We start from the raw sequence: 16,086 nt of genomic DNA, 5'->3' as shown, positions 1-16,086 counted from the left end.
TTAAACTAGTGTTTTTGCTAATTAAACCTTTTATTTTGAAGCGATTATGGATTCAGATGGAATTTTAAGAAATAATACAGAGATTCCATGTACCCTTAACCCAGTTTCCCATAGTAACATCTTACGGAAACTATACCGAACATTTCCTTCACCACGAGGGTCCCTCTTGTTGCCCTTTTAAAGACATCGCCACCCACTTTCTACCCTCAGTCCCTCCTTAACCCCTGATAACCACAGATCTGTTCTCCATTTCTATAGTTTTTGTCATTTCACAAATGCCATATATATGGAATCATACAATATGCAACTTTTTTTGTTTAATTGGCTTTGCACGCAGCATAATTCTCTGGAGATTCATTCCAGTTGCTGCATTTATTGGTTTATACCTTTTTATTACTGAGTAGTATTCCCTGGTATGGATGTGCCACAGTTTAACCATTTATCTGTTGAGGGACATCTGGACTGTTTCCAGCTTTTTGACTGTTACAAATAAGGGTGCTATAAACATCCATGTCTTGATTTTTTTTGGTGAATTTAAGTCTTCGTTTCTCTGGGATAAATGCCCACAGGCGCAACTCCTGGGTCGGATGATAGTTGCGTTTGCAGGTCTCTAAGAAACTGCCAAACCGTTTTCCAGAAGAGCTACCCCGTTTTACATTCTTACCAGCGATGACTGAATGCTCCAGTTTCTCCACATCCTCGCCCGCATTTGGTGGTGTTGCCATTTTTAATTTTAGCCATTCTGATAGACGAGCAGCGGTGTCTCATTGCGGTTTTGATTTGCACTTGCCATCTGTGTGTCTTCTTCGGTGAAATATCTGTTCATGTCCTTTGCCTGTGTTCTGAGTGGATTGTTTGCTTTTTAACTTGAGTGTTGAATATTCCTCGTGCATTCTAGCGACCAGGCCTTTTGTTGGATGGATGGCACATATTTTCTTCCAGTCTGTAGTTTGCCTTTCCATTCTCCTTACAGGGCCTTCTGACGGGCAGAAGTTTGTAATTGTGGCGAAGTCCAGTTTATCGGTGTCTCCTGTTTTGCATCCTGCTTTTGCTGTCAAATCGAAGAACTCTTTACCGAGACCGGATCCCAGAGATTTTTCTATCGTGCTTTTTTCCTAAAAGTTTTATAGTTTTAGGTTTTACAGTTAAGTCCGTGATTCACCTTGAGGTAATTTCTACATAAGATGTGCAACTTAGATAAGGATTAACTTTTTGCTTATGGATGGATGTCCAGCTGCTCTAGCACCATTTGTTAAAAGGCTGCCTTTCCTCCATTGAATTGTATGTTCACCTTTATCAGAAGCCAGTTTGGCCTATTTACGCGGATCTATTTTGGGGTTCTTTATTCTGTGCCACTGACCTATGTGTCTGTCCCTCTGCCAGTATCTCAGTCTTGGTTACTGTAGCCCTATGGTAAATTTGATGCTTAAAATTGGTTAGACCGATTGCCCCCACGTTATTTTTCTTTACAAATTATTTTAGCTATTCTAATTCCTTTGCCTCCCCGTGTACGTGTTAGAATAATCTCATCTACATGTACAAAAAAGCATTGCTCTGACTTTGATAGGAGTTGCGTTAAACCTGTATATCAATTTAGGATGAATGGACACCTTTGCTATGTTGAGTCTGCCAACCCATTACTAGGGGACGGTGGTCCCCCCACTTCTCTGAGATCTCATTTCCCACCGTGTCGGTTACCCAGAGTCATCCGCGGTCCGGAAGCAGGTGTTCCTCTTCCTGACGTATCTTAGAAGGTCAATAGTAGTTTCATGCCACGTCGCAGCCCCTGTGTCATTCACCTCACTTCTTCTCATCATGCATTGTATTATCTCACGTCATCACAAGAAGAAGGGTAGAAGATATTTCTTTTTGTTTCTTTTATTTTTGAGAGAGAGAGGGAGAGAGAGAGAGAGAGGACAAGTTGGGGAGAGGAATTGAGATGGGGAGACACAGAATCTGAAGCAGGCTCCAGGCTCCGAGCTGTCAGCGCAGAGCCCGACGGGGGGCTCAAACTCGCAAACTTGAGATCGTGACCTGAGCAGAAGTGGGGCACGTAACCGACTGAGCCACCCAGGCGCCCAAGGATATAAGCTATTTTGAGAAACAGAGAGAGACCATTTTCACATAACTTCTATCATAGTATGTATTATAATCGTTCTCTTTTATTATTAGTTATTGTTGTTAAATTCTTACTGTGCCTAATTTATAAATTAAACTTTATAATAGGTATGTATGTATAGAAAAACATAGTGTATATATAGGGTTCAGTACCTATATATGGTTCCTGGTGTCCACTGAGGGGAGGGGTCTTGGAACATATCCCCTGAGGATAAAGGGGGACTATTATATGTCTCTCCATTTATTTAGATCTTCTTTGGTTTCTTTCATCAATACTGTAGTTTTCAGCATAAGGGTCCTGTGCAGGTTTTGTTAGATTTACACCTAAGTATTCTTTTTTTTTTTTTTTTTGAGCAGTTGTAAATGGTATTGTATTTCTAATTTTGGTGTTACTGTGTTCATTGCTAACATACAGAAATACAGCTAATTTTTGTATGTTTCTCTTGAATCCTGGGACTTTGCTAAATTCACTTACTAGGTACAAAAGGAGTTTTGTTTGTTTGTTTGGGGTCTTTTGGTAGATTCCTTGGGCTTTCCTATGTAGATGATGATGCCATCTACAAAAAAAGAATAGTTTTATTTCTCCTTGCCAGTCTGTACATGTCTTTTATTTCCTGTTATTGCTTTATTGCACTGGCTAGGACTTCCAGAATTATGTCAAATAAGAATGTTAAGAGTGAACATCCTTGTCTTTTTCCTGATCTTAGGGGGAAAGCATTCAGTCTTTCATCATCAGGTACAGTGTGAGCCATATATTTGTCTGAGGAAGTTTCCTCCTATTCCTATTTTTGTGAGAATTTTCCATCATGTATGATTTGAATTTCATCAAATGGTTTTACCACATCAATTGATAGAGTCATATGATTTTGTCTTTAGCTTGTTAATAGCATGGATTACCTTGATTTGCAAATATTGTATTATTGCTGCATCTGTGGACTAAACCTCACTTAGTCAGGGTGTATAATTCTTGTTACATGTTGCTCAGTTCTCTTTATTATTTTGTTAAAGATTTTTGTGTCTATATTAATGAGGTACATTAGTTTGTAATTCTATTGGGGGGGAACTGTCTTTGCCTAGTTTTTTATTTTTCTTTTTTTTTTTTTTAACGTTTATTTATTTTTGAGAGAGAGAGAGAGAGTGAGAGAGTGCAAGAAGGGGAGGGGCAGAGAGAGAGGGAGACACAGAATCCAGAAACAGGCTCTAGGCTCTGAGCTGTCATCACAGAGCCCAACGCAGGGCTCGAACTCCTGGACCGTGAAATCATTACCTGAGCCAAAGTGGGACACTTAACCGACTAAGCCACCCAAGCTCTCCTGTCTTTGTCTAGTGTTAGTAGCATCATAAACATCAGCATAACATCAGCATCATAAAATGTTGGGAAGTATTTCCACTTGTTCTGTTTTCTGGAAGAGATTATGTATTATGAATTACATGCTTTAAAAGGGTGGCCTTTTATTGTATGTACATGGCACCTCAATTTAAGGAAATAACATACCCATTAGGAAAAAGATTGAATCGAAAACAAAACAAAACCTTGGTGTTAATTTTTACAGTTGGTTAATTGGTGTTCATCCTTTCTTAAGCATTTGGTAGAATTCTCTAGTAAAACCATCTGAACCAGGAGATTTCTGACAGTTTTTAAATTTTGAATTCAATTTATTTCATAGTTACGGAGAATATTCAAATTATTTGTTTCCTATTGAGTGAGTTGTGCTAGTTTGTGTTTTTTGAGAATTTAGTACATTTCATCCGAATTTTCATATTTACGTGAGCAGGACTGTTTGTCATCTGCCCTTATTATCCTGCTGATTCTTGAAGTGCCAGCCCCCGTTTTGTTCCTGATACTGCTAATTTGCATCTGCCCCCTTTTTTCTTTGCTATACATTTGTCCATTTTACTGATCCTTTCAAAGAACAAACTCTTGGTTTCATCAGTTTTCCCTATTTTTTCTGTTTCCAATTCCATTGATTTTCGCTCTCATATTTATTATTCTGTCCTGCTTTGCGTTTCTAGATTCTTCTGTTTCTAGATTCTTGAGGTGGGAGCTTAACTTATTGACTTAAGACTTTTCCTCTTTTTTTTAATACACATAGTTCGTGCTATGAATTTCTCAGCACTGCTTTAGCCTTGTCACGCAAATTTTGATATGTTGTATTTTTATTATCATTCAGTTCAGTGTACCTTTTCATTTCCTTTGAGACTTCCTTTTTTGATTCATGGATTATTTAGAAGTGTGTTGTTTCGTTTACAAGTGTTTGGAGATTTTCTTGTTATTTTGATTTCCAGTTTGATTCCCTTGTGGTTGGAGGACACGCTCTGTATGTTTTGATTTCTTTTTTTAACGCATCGTTGTCCATTTTATTACTCAAGATATGGTCTATCTTGGTGTATATCCCATAGGCACTTGACAAAAAAATGTATATACCCATACTTTTGCTTTCTGTATTCTTTCTTCTTTCCTGAAATTCCCAGGTTCCTTCTTTTACTTTTGCTTTCCGATTAGAGAACTTTCTTTAGCTATTCTTTAGGGCAAGTCTTTCGGTGACAAACGCTCTTAGTTTTCCTTCATCTGCCCAATGTCTTGGTTCCCTTTCATTCCTGAAGGAAAGTATTTTCTCTGGGTGTGGGAGCCTGGGTCGACAATTCCTTTCCTTCAGCACTTGGAAAATATTGTGCCGCTTCCTTCTGGCTGCCATGATTTCTGATGAGAAATCTGCTGTCATTTGAACTGTTTTTCTTATATAGGTAAAGATACCCATTTTTTCTCTTGCTGCTCTCACGATTCTTTTTTCTTTGGTTTTCAAAAGTTTGATTATGATGTATCGTGATGTGGGTTTCTTTGGGTTGTTCTGTTTGGCATTCACTTGGCTCCTAGGTACATCTATAGGTTTACGTCTCTTGTCAGATCTGAGGAGTCTTCAGCCATTGTATCTTTGAGCACTCTTTCATCCCCACCTTCTCGATCCTCTTTCCGTGCTTTGATGGCACCACATCATAGCCCAGCAAGGATGGAAATCAAGGCTCCCCACTTGACCTTTGCTGCCAGGTGAGGGTGTTGTTTGGCTGGAGTAAAAGCAGTTACTGTCTGACAGTTTTCCGGCTTGCTGGGCTGCCCCTTTCCCAGTCCTTTGGGCGGGGACAGCAGGCTTTGATGGGGATTCTTTTTTTCTTGTCTGTCCATTGGTGCTTCTGGATTGCTGCCTTCTTTAGCTCTAAGTCTAAGATATATGAGGCAAGCAGACAGACAGCCAGGCAGACAGACAAAACAAAAAGCTAAGTAACTCAACCATTATGCCGTTCTTGGGTCCCGAGGTCTCTAGCCAGTCTGCCTTCCTCTTTCCAACCAATCAGTCTTCTCTTATATTTTATACATAATGTCCAGGGTTTGGGGTTTTTTTTTTTTTTTTATTCAATCTTTTTTATAATTGATACGTTCTTTTCTTTTTTTTTTTTAACTTTTTTTTAGAGCAGGGGAAGGGCAGAGGGAGCGGGAGAGAGAGAATCTTAAGCGGGCTCCACACTGAGTGGAGAGCCTGACCCGGGGCTCCCTCTCACAACCGGGAGATCATGAGCTGAGCTGAAATCAAAAGTCAGATGCTTAACCGACTGAGGCACCCAGGCGCACTGATATGTTATTTTCTTAAATTGAAGTATAATTTGCATACCATAAAATTCACCCTTTTAACCTTTTAAGCAATTCAGAGGTTTTTAGTACATTCACAAGGTTGTGACACCATCATCACTGTCTAATTGCAGGACATTTTTGTCACCCCCAAAAGAAAGCCCATATCCAATAGCAATCACTTCTCATTCCTTACTTTTTCCAGTCCCTGGTGACCACTGACCTACTTTCTGTAGCTACGAGTTTGTCTATTCTGAGCATTTCATATAAATGGAATCCCGTAATATGTGGCCTTTTGTGTCTGGCTTCACTCAGCATGATGTTTTCGAGGTCCATCTCTGGTGCAACATCTATCAACACTTCGGTCTTTTTTACCGCCAAATAATATTCTGTTGTATAGATCTTCCCCGTTTTGGTTAGCCAGTCATCAGTTGAGGGACACGTGGATTGTTTATACTTTTTGGCCATAACGCGGCTATACACATTATTGTGCAAATTTTTGCGTGAACATATGTTTTTAATTCTCTTGGTTCTATACCTAGGAGTCACGGATGACCGTACGTGGTAACTCTGTGTTTAATTTTCTGAGGAACTGCCAAACCGTTTTCCAAAGCAGCTGCACCACTTTGCATTCCCACTAGTGATGTAGGAGGGCTCTATTTTCTCCACGTCCTCGACGATGCTTGTTACTGTCCGTCATTTTGATTATAGTCATCTTTGCGGATGTGAAGGGGTATCGCATTGTGGTTTTGATTTGCATTTTTCTAATGACTAATGATGTGGAGCACCTTTTTATGTGCTTACCGGCATTTGTGTGTCTCCCATAGAGGACTATCTGTTCAAATCGTTGGCCCGGTTTTTAATTTTTTTTTTTTTTAATCGTTGTGTTACAAGAGTTCTTTGTTGTCTTCTGGGTACTAGGCCCTTATCAGAAGTATGATTTGCCAATACTTCCTCCCATCTATTGAGTGGTCTAGTATTTTTGTTGTGCTTAGCTGGGGGAGTAGAGAAAAGTACACCTACTCATCTTCCTGGAGGCAGAAGTCTCCCAAACCAGTTTTATAATAGCTTTTGGAAGGGCCAAAGTGTACTTCGTTGCTTAAAACTCAAAAGTATTTTAAAGTCAGTGTGGGAGAGAAATCTTATTCTAGTGTTCGATTTTTTTGTTGTTTCAAATTTAGAAATTATTTTAAAGTCAATTTCAGGGGAGGATTTTATTTTCATGTTTTTCTGTGCATTTTTATGACTCACCTCCCTGTGTATTCAGAGAAAGTATCCACCTGATGTGCCGTGGCCTATTACGTGCCACGATCTGTGTCCCTTTAGCTCTCTGGGTAGCCATCGGCCTGGGACAGCCAGCGTCTCTGCCAGCATTCTATTCAAATGTTACCACTTGTATGGGTGCCAAGAGGTGCGAAGGGTGAGGAGTCCTGGTTAAGGGAGCCCAAGAATAACCTTACAGCCCGAGTGGTAGGTTTTTAAGCTCCGCAGTCACAGCAGTAGAAATAGGCACAGGTATGAGTGAACATTCCTCACTTCTAGGCTAAATAGATGGGTCTTTAATCTTTTCTTACCAAACAGTGAGCAATTCAGAGTTAATCACAAGAAATCAAGAATTGCGTGGTATCTCCAGTCTTCACCCACATCACCTCCCGAGTTCTTCAAAGACTGCTCTCTTCCTCCTGGGTAAAGATTATTTTTGATTTCTATGCTTCTGACTCCACTTCTCCTCTAAACCCAAACACTGATGTATAGCCATGGCTGGACATAGCAGAACTGTTTTGAACTTCAAATATTTCTTTTGTTCCATAGGTGCCTGGGTGTGTCTTACCCGCTCCCCAGCATTGCCAGACTGTGCCATGAATGGATTACGCTTCCGATGAGATCCCTGACGGCGTTTTGTTCAGTCTCCACCGCAGGGCTCTTGTGTATTCTCAAGCACCCTCTGTGGGTTTCCGTTCTGCAGCACTGCAGGCCGATTCAGGGACACTTGCCAAACCACAGGGCTCTCCCTTTGTCAGTGTCCCACACTCTTTTGTCGCCTGCGTTTATCCCCTCATTTCAGTCTAGATGCAGTCTCATATTTGAAATGTCTTCAGTTTCCTAAAATTCTCTAGATTTCCTCCACTTAGTCTTTCCTAGCCTTGTTGTTAATTTTTTTGTAAACTCACATTACTCTTGTTCTCTCCCCACAAGCTAGTCGTTTCCTGTTTTCTTCTTTAGTCTTTACTTTTCCTGAATATTTGCTAATAGCCTTGGTCTTAAGCACTCAAACTCATTACAGACTGGGTACTCTTCATTTTTATTTGGTATTTAATTCTGTCCTTTTTTTTATGTCAAAGGAAGAAATATATGTGAAAGCCTCTTACAAAGCAGAAAGCACTATACACTCATATAACTTACTGAGATTAACAAAGGACCACTGTGCCTCTTTTCACGCTTTCTGCTCCTTCTGAGCCAAAAGAACTTCTCCGGAGAGGAGGGAAATATTGAAGAAAAATAAAGCAATGGAGTTGTCTCTTAGCAACTGAGTTCGTGCCTTATAAATCTTGCCCACTTTAGATTACTGCTGCTCAAAATCACTTGCTTTTCGTACTGGCTCAGTACAAATAATGTTATTAAATAATAAGGAAACAAAGGGAAAAAGTCTAATGAACGAGTCACCCAGTTTATCGATTGTACTCTGTCTTTGCGTAACACTATCGATAGAGTTGGGTTTATAAGCTAAGTAGAAGCTAAATACCACCTTAAGCATTTCGAGGCTACCTGAGTCTTGAAACCATATGGATGTCACACAGGTCGTACATACATGGGTTGGTAATAGATCAGGTCGTGCAGAGCTTAAAGCAAATCAGGTGTACAAAAACCCAAGCCAAATTGGGATGTGATTATTTGTGTTGTAAAAGAATTTATTATAAGGATTCTTCAGACAGTACGTCTTCATAGTAAATTTCACTTAGCCAGTGATTCCGAGTGCCTTTCGTGCTAGACAGCGGAAGAGATAGAGATTCTGTGTGTGTGTGTGTGTGTGCGCGCGCGCGCGCGCGCGAGTGTAAACAGCCTTTGGCTCTCCGTATCAGAAGGTAGATAAGGCTTGCACACAAATAAGGCGGCGCGATGATAAATGCCTTGTGAGTGGGGAGCTGAGTGCTGGAGAAGTTCAGAGAAGGGAAAGGTCACTTCCAGCTGGGTGAGCTATTATGATTACATGGACAAGATGACCTGTTAGAGAACAGAAGACCAACGCAGACTTTGTCAAGTTTAGTAATTAAGGCAAGATTGAAGAGGCAGGTGAGACGTCGGCGCCTTCAGCTCTGGAGCAAGGAGTTTAAACTTCAGTCACGAAGCAGCGGGGAGCCGCTGACATTTTTGTTTTTTTTTTTTTTTTAATCAAAGTCTTGTCTAGGAAAATTTATCTGGCAGCAACGTGTAATTTCAGTTAAAAAAGAACTGGTTTGCCGATAGTCTTTTAGACTCCCCTTGTATAAAACAAAGCTGCATTTATAAATAAGCCAATTATGGAATTGACTCACTTCTAGCCTTTTTAAGAGGTAGTCAGAAACCTGCTTTCAGATGCAATTAGACCCAGTAAGATAAGCTGTGTAGTTAAGATACAAGCAGTGTATGAAGGAGGGTAAAATACTAGATCTCGTACTTTCTACCATCGTTTTGAAGGATTTTCTTTTTTTTTCCTTTTGCCTCGATGAGTCGGCCATCCCCGGGTCTTCCTCCAGCTGAACCAATGCAGACATCCTCCATTTTCTTTTTTCCCCCCTCTCCTTGGACAGAATGAATGTCTGTCATGCAAAGACCTTCTTCTCGGTAGCCCTCTCAGATCTGTTCTTAATTGTGCCAAGTATTTGTACACCTCTGCAAAAGACTGTTTTCCCTGCCTTCTCCTTCGGTGGGAAAAACAAACAGGAGGAGTGACAGCCTTACCTCACTGGGTTGTTGTGAGGCTCTGTTGCTACAAAGATGAAGTGTGTGTGTGTGTGGGGGGGGGGGGGGGGGGGGAAGAGTCCAAAAATGTTGATAATCGATGGAGAAGTGGACTCGCGACACTCTTGTTAGTAGCCACCACTGTAGATTGGAAATGCAACGTTTTGATAATAAAGACCATATAATAAGGCTGGCTGTTGTTTTCCATGCGTGGTATGCCTTGGGGAATTCAGAGCATAAAATGGTTCCCACCTGCCCCTGTTAGGGAAGGAACACTCCCTCCGTATTGACCTCACGGTGAAACCGTGTTTTTGAACCAACACAACTAGAGAAGCGGTGTTGTTTTTGTGAGCCGTGCTACAAACAAGGAGGTGGGGAATATTAATCCTGGCTTAGCTTCTAATTTGCTGTGTCACTGAGCAAATCAGTCATCTCTTCTGCACCTCAGCCTCCTGTGAGGAGACTGCCTGAAGCTGCCCTAGCCAAAAGAAACCAACTGCCACGCCAAAAACACGCAAGTGTAGGATCTCGGGAGCGCGGAACCAAAAGCTGTGATGTACAATAGCTGACGAGTAAGATGGCGGGTCGCTGAAGAGCTCACTTCTTCCCTCACCCTGCTGACTGGGGGAGGGGGGTTCCCGCCTCAGGTCAAAATTGCGGGGGGAGAGGGAAGTACGTTCCAGAGGAATTCCTGGTGCCCTCCGGAGATCTGGTCCCATCTCAGATCCATTCCAGTCTGAAGAACCTAGAAAAGATCATATTTGAGGCCAATCTTGGTTTGTGGTGCTATTTGGACCTCTTAGGCGTTTTTAGTGCCTCCCTTGAGAAGGCTCAGGCCTTCCCGCGGCCCTGACTACCGTCATGTCTCTCTGAGCTTTTGGAAGGCCGCAACAGCCTGACTCCAGGACTACACCGAGTCCTGCTGTTCTGTCCTGATTCGGAGAGTTGTGTCTTCAGACGGGAAAAAAAAAAAAAAATTTTTTTAACCCAGCAGAATTTTATTCCCGGATGGATTCATAAGTGAAGATTTAATACTAACGTGATGTAAGTTGTTTTTTGAAAAGGTATTTTGGGTTTCAGAGCAAGAATTTTCTTTCTCTACTTCTGACCTCAGCCGTGCAGAAAAGTTCAGGATGGTCCTTAAAAACATCAGTCCACGCCATTAACTGGAAGCGTTTCTTTTATCTGAAGTTGGGACGGAATCTGACGAGCCCCTCTCAAGGCTTGAAAGTTAGGAGCGCGATTTTAGAAATGAGAAATTCTTTTTGACGGGTTTTCCCTTTTTGCTGTACCTTTCAAATGCCAGGCAGAGCTTGCTGTGTTGAACTGAATCAAACTGAAGCATGCCCGGTAAAAAATAATAGCCCCTCGCTTGGGAACTAGACCTCAGTTCTTTCGGAAACCAAAACGATCCTGGCCCAGTTTTAGCGTGTGGAAACTCTCCAAACCACCTTGGCGAGAGCCTGGTATTGTAGAAGCAGGCTGTAGAACACGAGGGCTGGGTGCTCTTCGCAGTGGTGGGAATCTGCTCTTACTTCTCAGCAGAGCAAATCCGTGATGAATACTACTGCACAGACTGTGTGGTCTGGTTCAGGCTGCAACATCAGCATGAATAGTTGAAGACCAAGTTCAGGAAAGCGAGGGAAACCACAAAGACTAAGTGCAGCGCAAGGGATTGCTTGGGTAGCCACGGCGGCACATTTTAGACATTCAGAGATCATTGCTTCTTTCCCTCTCTTCCGCACATCTTCCCCACGAGAAGGTTATGGGGGAATTTAAAAAAAAGAAGGAGGAAAGCCTTGACTTGAAAAAAAAAAAATTACAGGGGCGCCTGGGTGGCTCAGTCGGTTAGGCATCTGACTTCAGCTCAGGTCATGATCTCAAGGTTGGTGAGTTCGAGCCCCACGGCGGGCTCTGTGCTGACAGCTCAGAGCCTGGAGCCTGCTTCAGATTCTGTGTCTCCCTCTCTCTCTCTGCCCCTACCCCACTTGTGCTTTGTCTCTCTCTCTCTCTCAAAAATATATAAACATTAAAAATAATAATAAAAATAAGTGTTTAAAATTTTTTTTTTATTAAATTTTTTTTTTTTTTAACGTTTATTTATTTTTGAGACAGAGAGACAGAGCATGAACGGGGGAGGGTCACAGAGAGAGGGAGACACAGAATCTGAAACAGGCTCCAGGCTCTGAGCTGTCGGCACAGAGCCCGACGCGGGGCTCGAACTCACAGACCGCGAGATCGTGACCTGAGCTGAAGTCGGATGCTTAACCGACCAAGCCACCCAGGTGCCCCTAAAATTTTTTTTAAATATAAAGTGATCATCCGTACTGCCTCGTGTTTCTTTGGCCAAAACTTTTTCCTTGATTCCTCATCACTTAATGATGCTGTATAATCCAAAAGACTGTTAAGTATGTGTGGCCCATTTGCCTACTGTAGTTCTGTAAGAACAGGATAGGAAGGCTTAGGGAACACTTGTACTCCATTCTGTTTTTACAGAGTTACTCATTTTCTTCCGTTAAAAAGCCTATCTTATTCTCTTTTTAGGTAACAGCATGACTAAATACACTGAGAAGCTAGAAGAGATCAAAAAAAGTGAGTAACCCTATTGAAGGTTTGGGATAATGGAGCCCATCTAGAAGTCGGTTATTAACAACCTTAACCCTTCCCTACAGCTGACACGCACAGAGAGCTGTGGGAGGTGGGTGAGCCTGGCAGGTGCCTAGAAGGATGTGGGAAACGCCGTGTACCGTCCCGGCCAGCTGCTAAGGTTGTTGCTTGAGGGCCAAGTTCTGCCCGACTTCCATCCCATAGGAGATGTTAGTGTTGGAATGTAGAATGAGCTCTACTTAAGCAGCGAGAGTCCAAGCTTCTGGTTTCATTGTACTGCAGTCTCCACGACCTTTTCCAAGGTCATGATCTTTCCCACTTTCTTAGTTTTCTCTATACCTGAGATGGGAATAATATTATCTCTTATTTTATAACATCCTTGTGTGTGTAAATTAGTCAGTATCCATGAAAGACACAGAGGAGTGAGGGAGAAAGCTTAAAGCGGTGCTATGCCTTATAAATCCATTGCAGTCTCTGCTCCCCTTTAATTAAAAATCATATTTCATGCGTTCCTTCTTAAAAACTACTCATCTGCAAAGATCTGCTACTAGTCATTTTGTGCATTCCCCTTGCACAAAAGCATAATTTTTCATTCTGTGTCCAAAATAGATGTAAAGCGTACACATCGAGGGGAGAATGAAAGAAGTAGAAACATCTATTTTCTAAGACGGATTTGTTCATATCCTCAGCAGAAGAGCCCAGTGACAGGGGAATATTTAGCTGATGGTAGTAAAGAGGCACTCCGATGGTTAACAGTTCAGGACTTCCCTCTGGTAATAGACATCTTTTGGGAAGAGAATACTACAAATCCAGAATTCGCCAGGACTTCTGTTACTACACAGCAGACCTTTTCATTTAAATGATAATGTTTCTGCTTCTTTTGAATTGCTGGGGTATCGAGAAACCGCAGCCATCAGTGTGGACTCAGGAACAGCTTTATGCCGATTCTATTATTTGCCATGTCTAGCTATGAGGGCTAATGTTCTAGACATTTGGTTTTTAATGTGTCACGTCACAGTATCCTTTTCTTCTCGGGTCCTTTATATTAGATGTTATCGCTTTATTCCATTATACATGACACAAGTGTATATATTTTAAGTATGTAGTAACGTTTTCAACCAGGAAAAAAGTCTCATTTACTCACCCATGCTTCATTGTCGTCGCCCGTAATTCATCCACAGCAGGTAAAGTTCAGCCGGCCTGCTTCTGTTTGGGTTTGAGGTCCCCTTTTGCCTCCCCTGTCCATTCGTAGCTTAGCGTAAGTTCTCACGTCCACACCAAAATCTGTCCCCCGAAAACGCCCCGTTCCCGCCCAGATTGCCAAGCCCTGTTGAAAACATTTCTTAAAAGCGCAATGTGATTTCTTTAATATCTAAACTTTAAATGGAGCTTCTCTTCCCCCACCCCACCCCCGCCCCCCAAATACCTCTAGAATAGAGTCCTTGAAAATGTTTGCTTCCCTCTTTAGAAGTTTCGGACTTCCTTTTAGTAAGACAGGAGGCCCCTCTCACCTTGTTTCACACACAGTTTGTGCTGATTCCCCGACTAGAATTACTTCAGATTCTGGTTTGAGATCTACGTTTTGGAAGCTATTTCCTTCTCTTTTCCCATTTTCTGTTGTAGATGTTCTTTTGGGTCGAAAGGGAGGAGAATATTGCCTTGTTTCCTGACACCCTAGATCCATCACTTTTCTCGGGTTACCTTAGATGCCGTGTCTTTCTGTGAAATCACAAACCTTGTTCTGTTACTTCCTTTGATTTGTCTTCCCCTGTGAGCCCAGCTTCCCTTTGCTAATAACGTGTTTTAACAGAACGCTGAAAACGCAGAATTCCTTTGTAATCTGAATCTTCTTTCAACTCTCTCTCGAGAAAACAGACACCCTGTGCTTATTGACCGCACACAAAGCCTATTCTTGGCTTCTGGTGGTTAGATGACACCAGCGTGAAGCATCCTAGATAGTCAGGTCTCTGTCCTTCCAGTAACTCGAGAGAGTCAGACTTAGACTCCAGACTTACTGGAGAAGAAGACCTTGATAACGGATCTGCAACTCAGATTTTTTGTCTCCATCCCCGAGTTGGGGAGCGACGATGGGAGCAGAGGCTCCATTCTTAAAGCTCTGTTCGCCCTTGCAAGGACGGGCTGACGGAGTGTTCCCAGTCTTCCTTTTCCATAACATTTAAAACTTAACTGTCAGACGTCTAGTTTGATCTTTTATCTCTGAGTAATAATGTCAGAAAGTCCCAGTGATGGCTGTCCTTCTAAACAAGAACCAGGTATGTAGAGTGCAGGCTCAAATGCACAGTGGGGCGTGTAGTGCCTAGAGGGTACTAGAAATGCCAATGGGTAGAATGTGGTAGAGCCTGGTTTGGGTTTGGGATCATCTGTACGTAGTCAAAGGGGATTTGCATGTGTACCTTTTGTACTGAGCATGTGAAGAATTGGGGAAGTATTTCAAACTTTGTAACTGTACCAAAAGAAGATCAGTGGACGAATGCCGCAGCGCAAACCCCTCGCAAGCTGTTGCCTCTCTTTCTTGGCTGACTTATCACCATTTTGACTTACGTGAGTGGCTTTTGGTGGGCAAATCGGTGGTGACTGAGAGGAATGCTGTAGCTATTCAGTTGGATTTTTTTGCAAGCTTCTGCCCAACCTGCTGGGGCTGCATCCCGGTGAGTCTTGGAAGGTCCTTTGCATCTAGGTTTGTTACCTTGTTGTGTCCAGAGGAAGCTACCCTGAGAATTTTCTAGACGTAGTGGTTCGTTGTGAGCCACATCGCTCTCTTTGAGGCGTCTCAGAACAGAGAAGCTTTAATTCGTTGTAACAGTCAGTCTTGATATATTTACAGAAGGCTAGTTTTTAACGTACTGTCATTTCCTAACCGTGGTTCGTAAAGTGTTTGGTAAACCAAGCTAACATCATCTTCCAAAGTGTTCGTTGTGTGTGCGTTTTTAGAAAATTCACGGAAATGATTAGTAACACCAGGTAAATCGTTTTAAATACTTCTAATCCTTTCCTTTGTTGCTAGGAGTCTTGGTTTAGGAGACTTTTTTTTTGCTGTGAAGGCCATAGTAATTATCCATCTAACCTTTAATGATTCTGAAATAATGTGGCAATACTTGAGGAGTCGTGACCACCAATATGAAAATGGAGAAGAGTAGTGGAGTATAGGGGGTGGGGGGGGGAGTTCAATGCCAAAAATTCTTTAGAATCGGCAGTCATCTTCAGAAAATTGCATGGAAGCTAACTTTTAGCATGCCTCCACGGGACAGGTATTAGATCAAGTGAGATTGGCTAAAATTTTAAAACGACCATTCAAATGTGATATGAAGAAATGTTAACAAGTGCAGAAGTACCCCCTTTTGAGTTATGAGTCAGAACCAGAAGGATAGCGGTGAATAAATATGGATGTTTGTTTTTTTTTTTAACTGAGGTAAACACACACACACACACACACACACACATAACATAAAATTTACCATCTTCACTGTTTTTAAGTGTTCGGCTCAGTAGCGTTAAGTACATTCACACAGCTGCATGATAGATCTCGGGAACTTTTTCATCTCGTACAACTTAGCGTGTGGATTTTTACTGAAGGTGGAAATGCAGAGAAACTGATAGAGAAGATTATCAGGACCAGGCATAAGAACTCTGTGCCCAGCATTGTACCCCGGGGAGAAAAAAAGGTTGTCCCGTGTCTCCAGTGTAATTTGTAACCTCAGGAACAGAATTGGTCTCTCTTTGAGGCAGGGTTAGAATAGTAGGGTGTAAATGTCTCACCAACTGTTTGACCTGGGGCAACT

At 42.0% G+C, this 16,086-nt stretch overlaps 1 protein-coding gene across 3 annotated transcripts in view; it reads left to right on the top strand.

Annotated features, from left to right (window-relative positions):
- The window catches only part of CEP41 (centrosomal protein 41), a 46,504-nt gene that overhangs the window by 15,832 nt on the left and 14,586 nt on the right, over positions 1 to 16,086 (top strand). For all 3 annotated transcript variants that reach the window (XM_060633129.3, XM_060633128.3, XM_060633127.3), the window contains one exon: positions 12,224 to 12,271. In XM_060633129.3, the coding sequence (XP_060489112.1) occupies positions 12,232 to 12,271 (40 nt within the window). In that variant the 5' untranslated portion in view covers positions 12,224 to 12,231. The remainder of the gene's footprint in view (positions 1 to 12,223; positions 12,272 to 16,086) is intronic.

The sequence above is a fragment of the Panthera onca genome, chromosome A2 (genome assembly GCF_046562875.1).
Source record: "Panthera onca isolate mPanOnc1 chromosome A2, mPanOnc1 haplotype 2, whole genome shotgun sequence".
Classification (NCBI taxonomy): Eukaryota; Metazoa; Chordata; class Mammalia; order Carnivora; family Felidae; genus Panthera; species Panthera onca.
The sequence above is the reverse complement of the archived record's forward strand: the minus strand, read 5'-3'. Positions and strand labels throughout refer to the sequence as shown.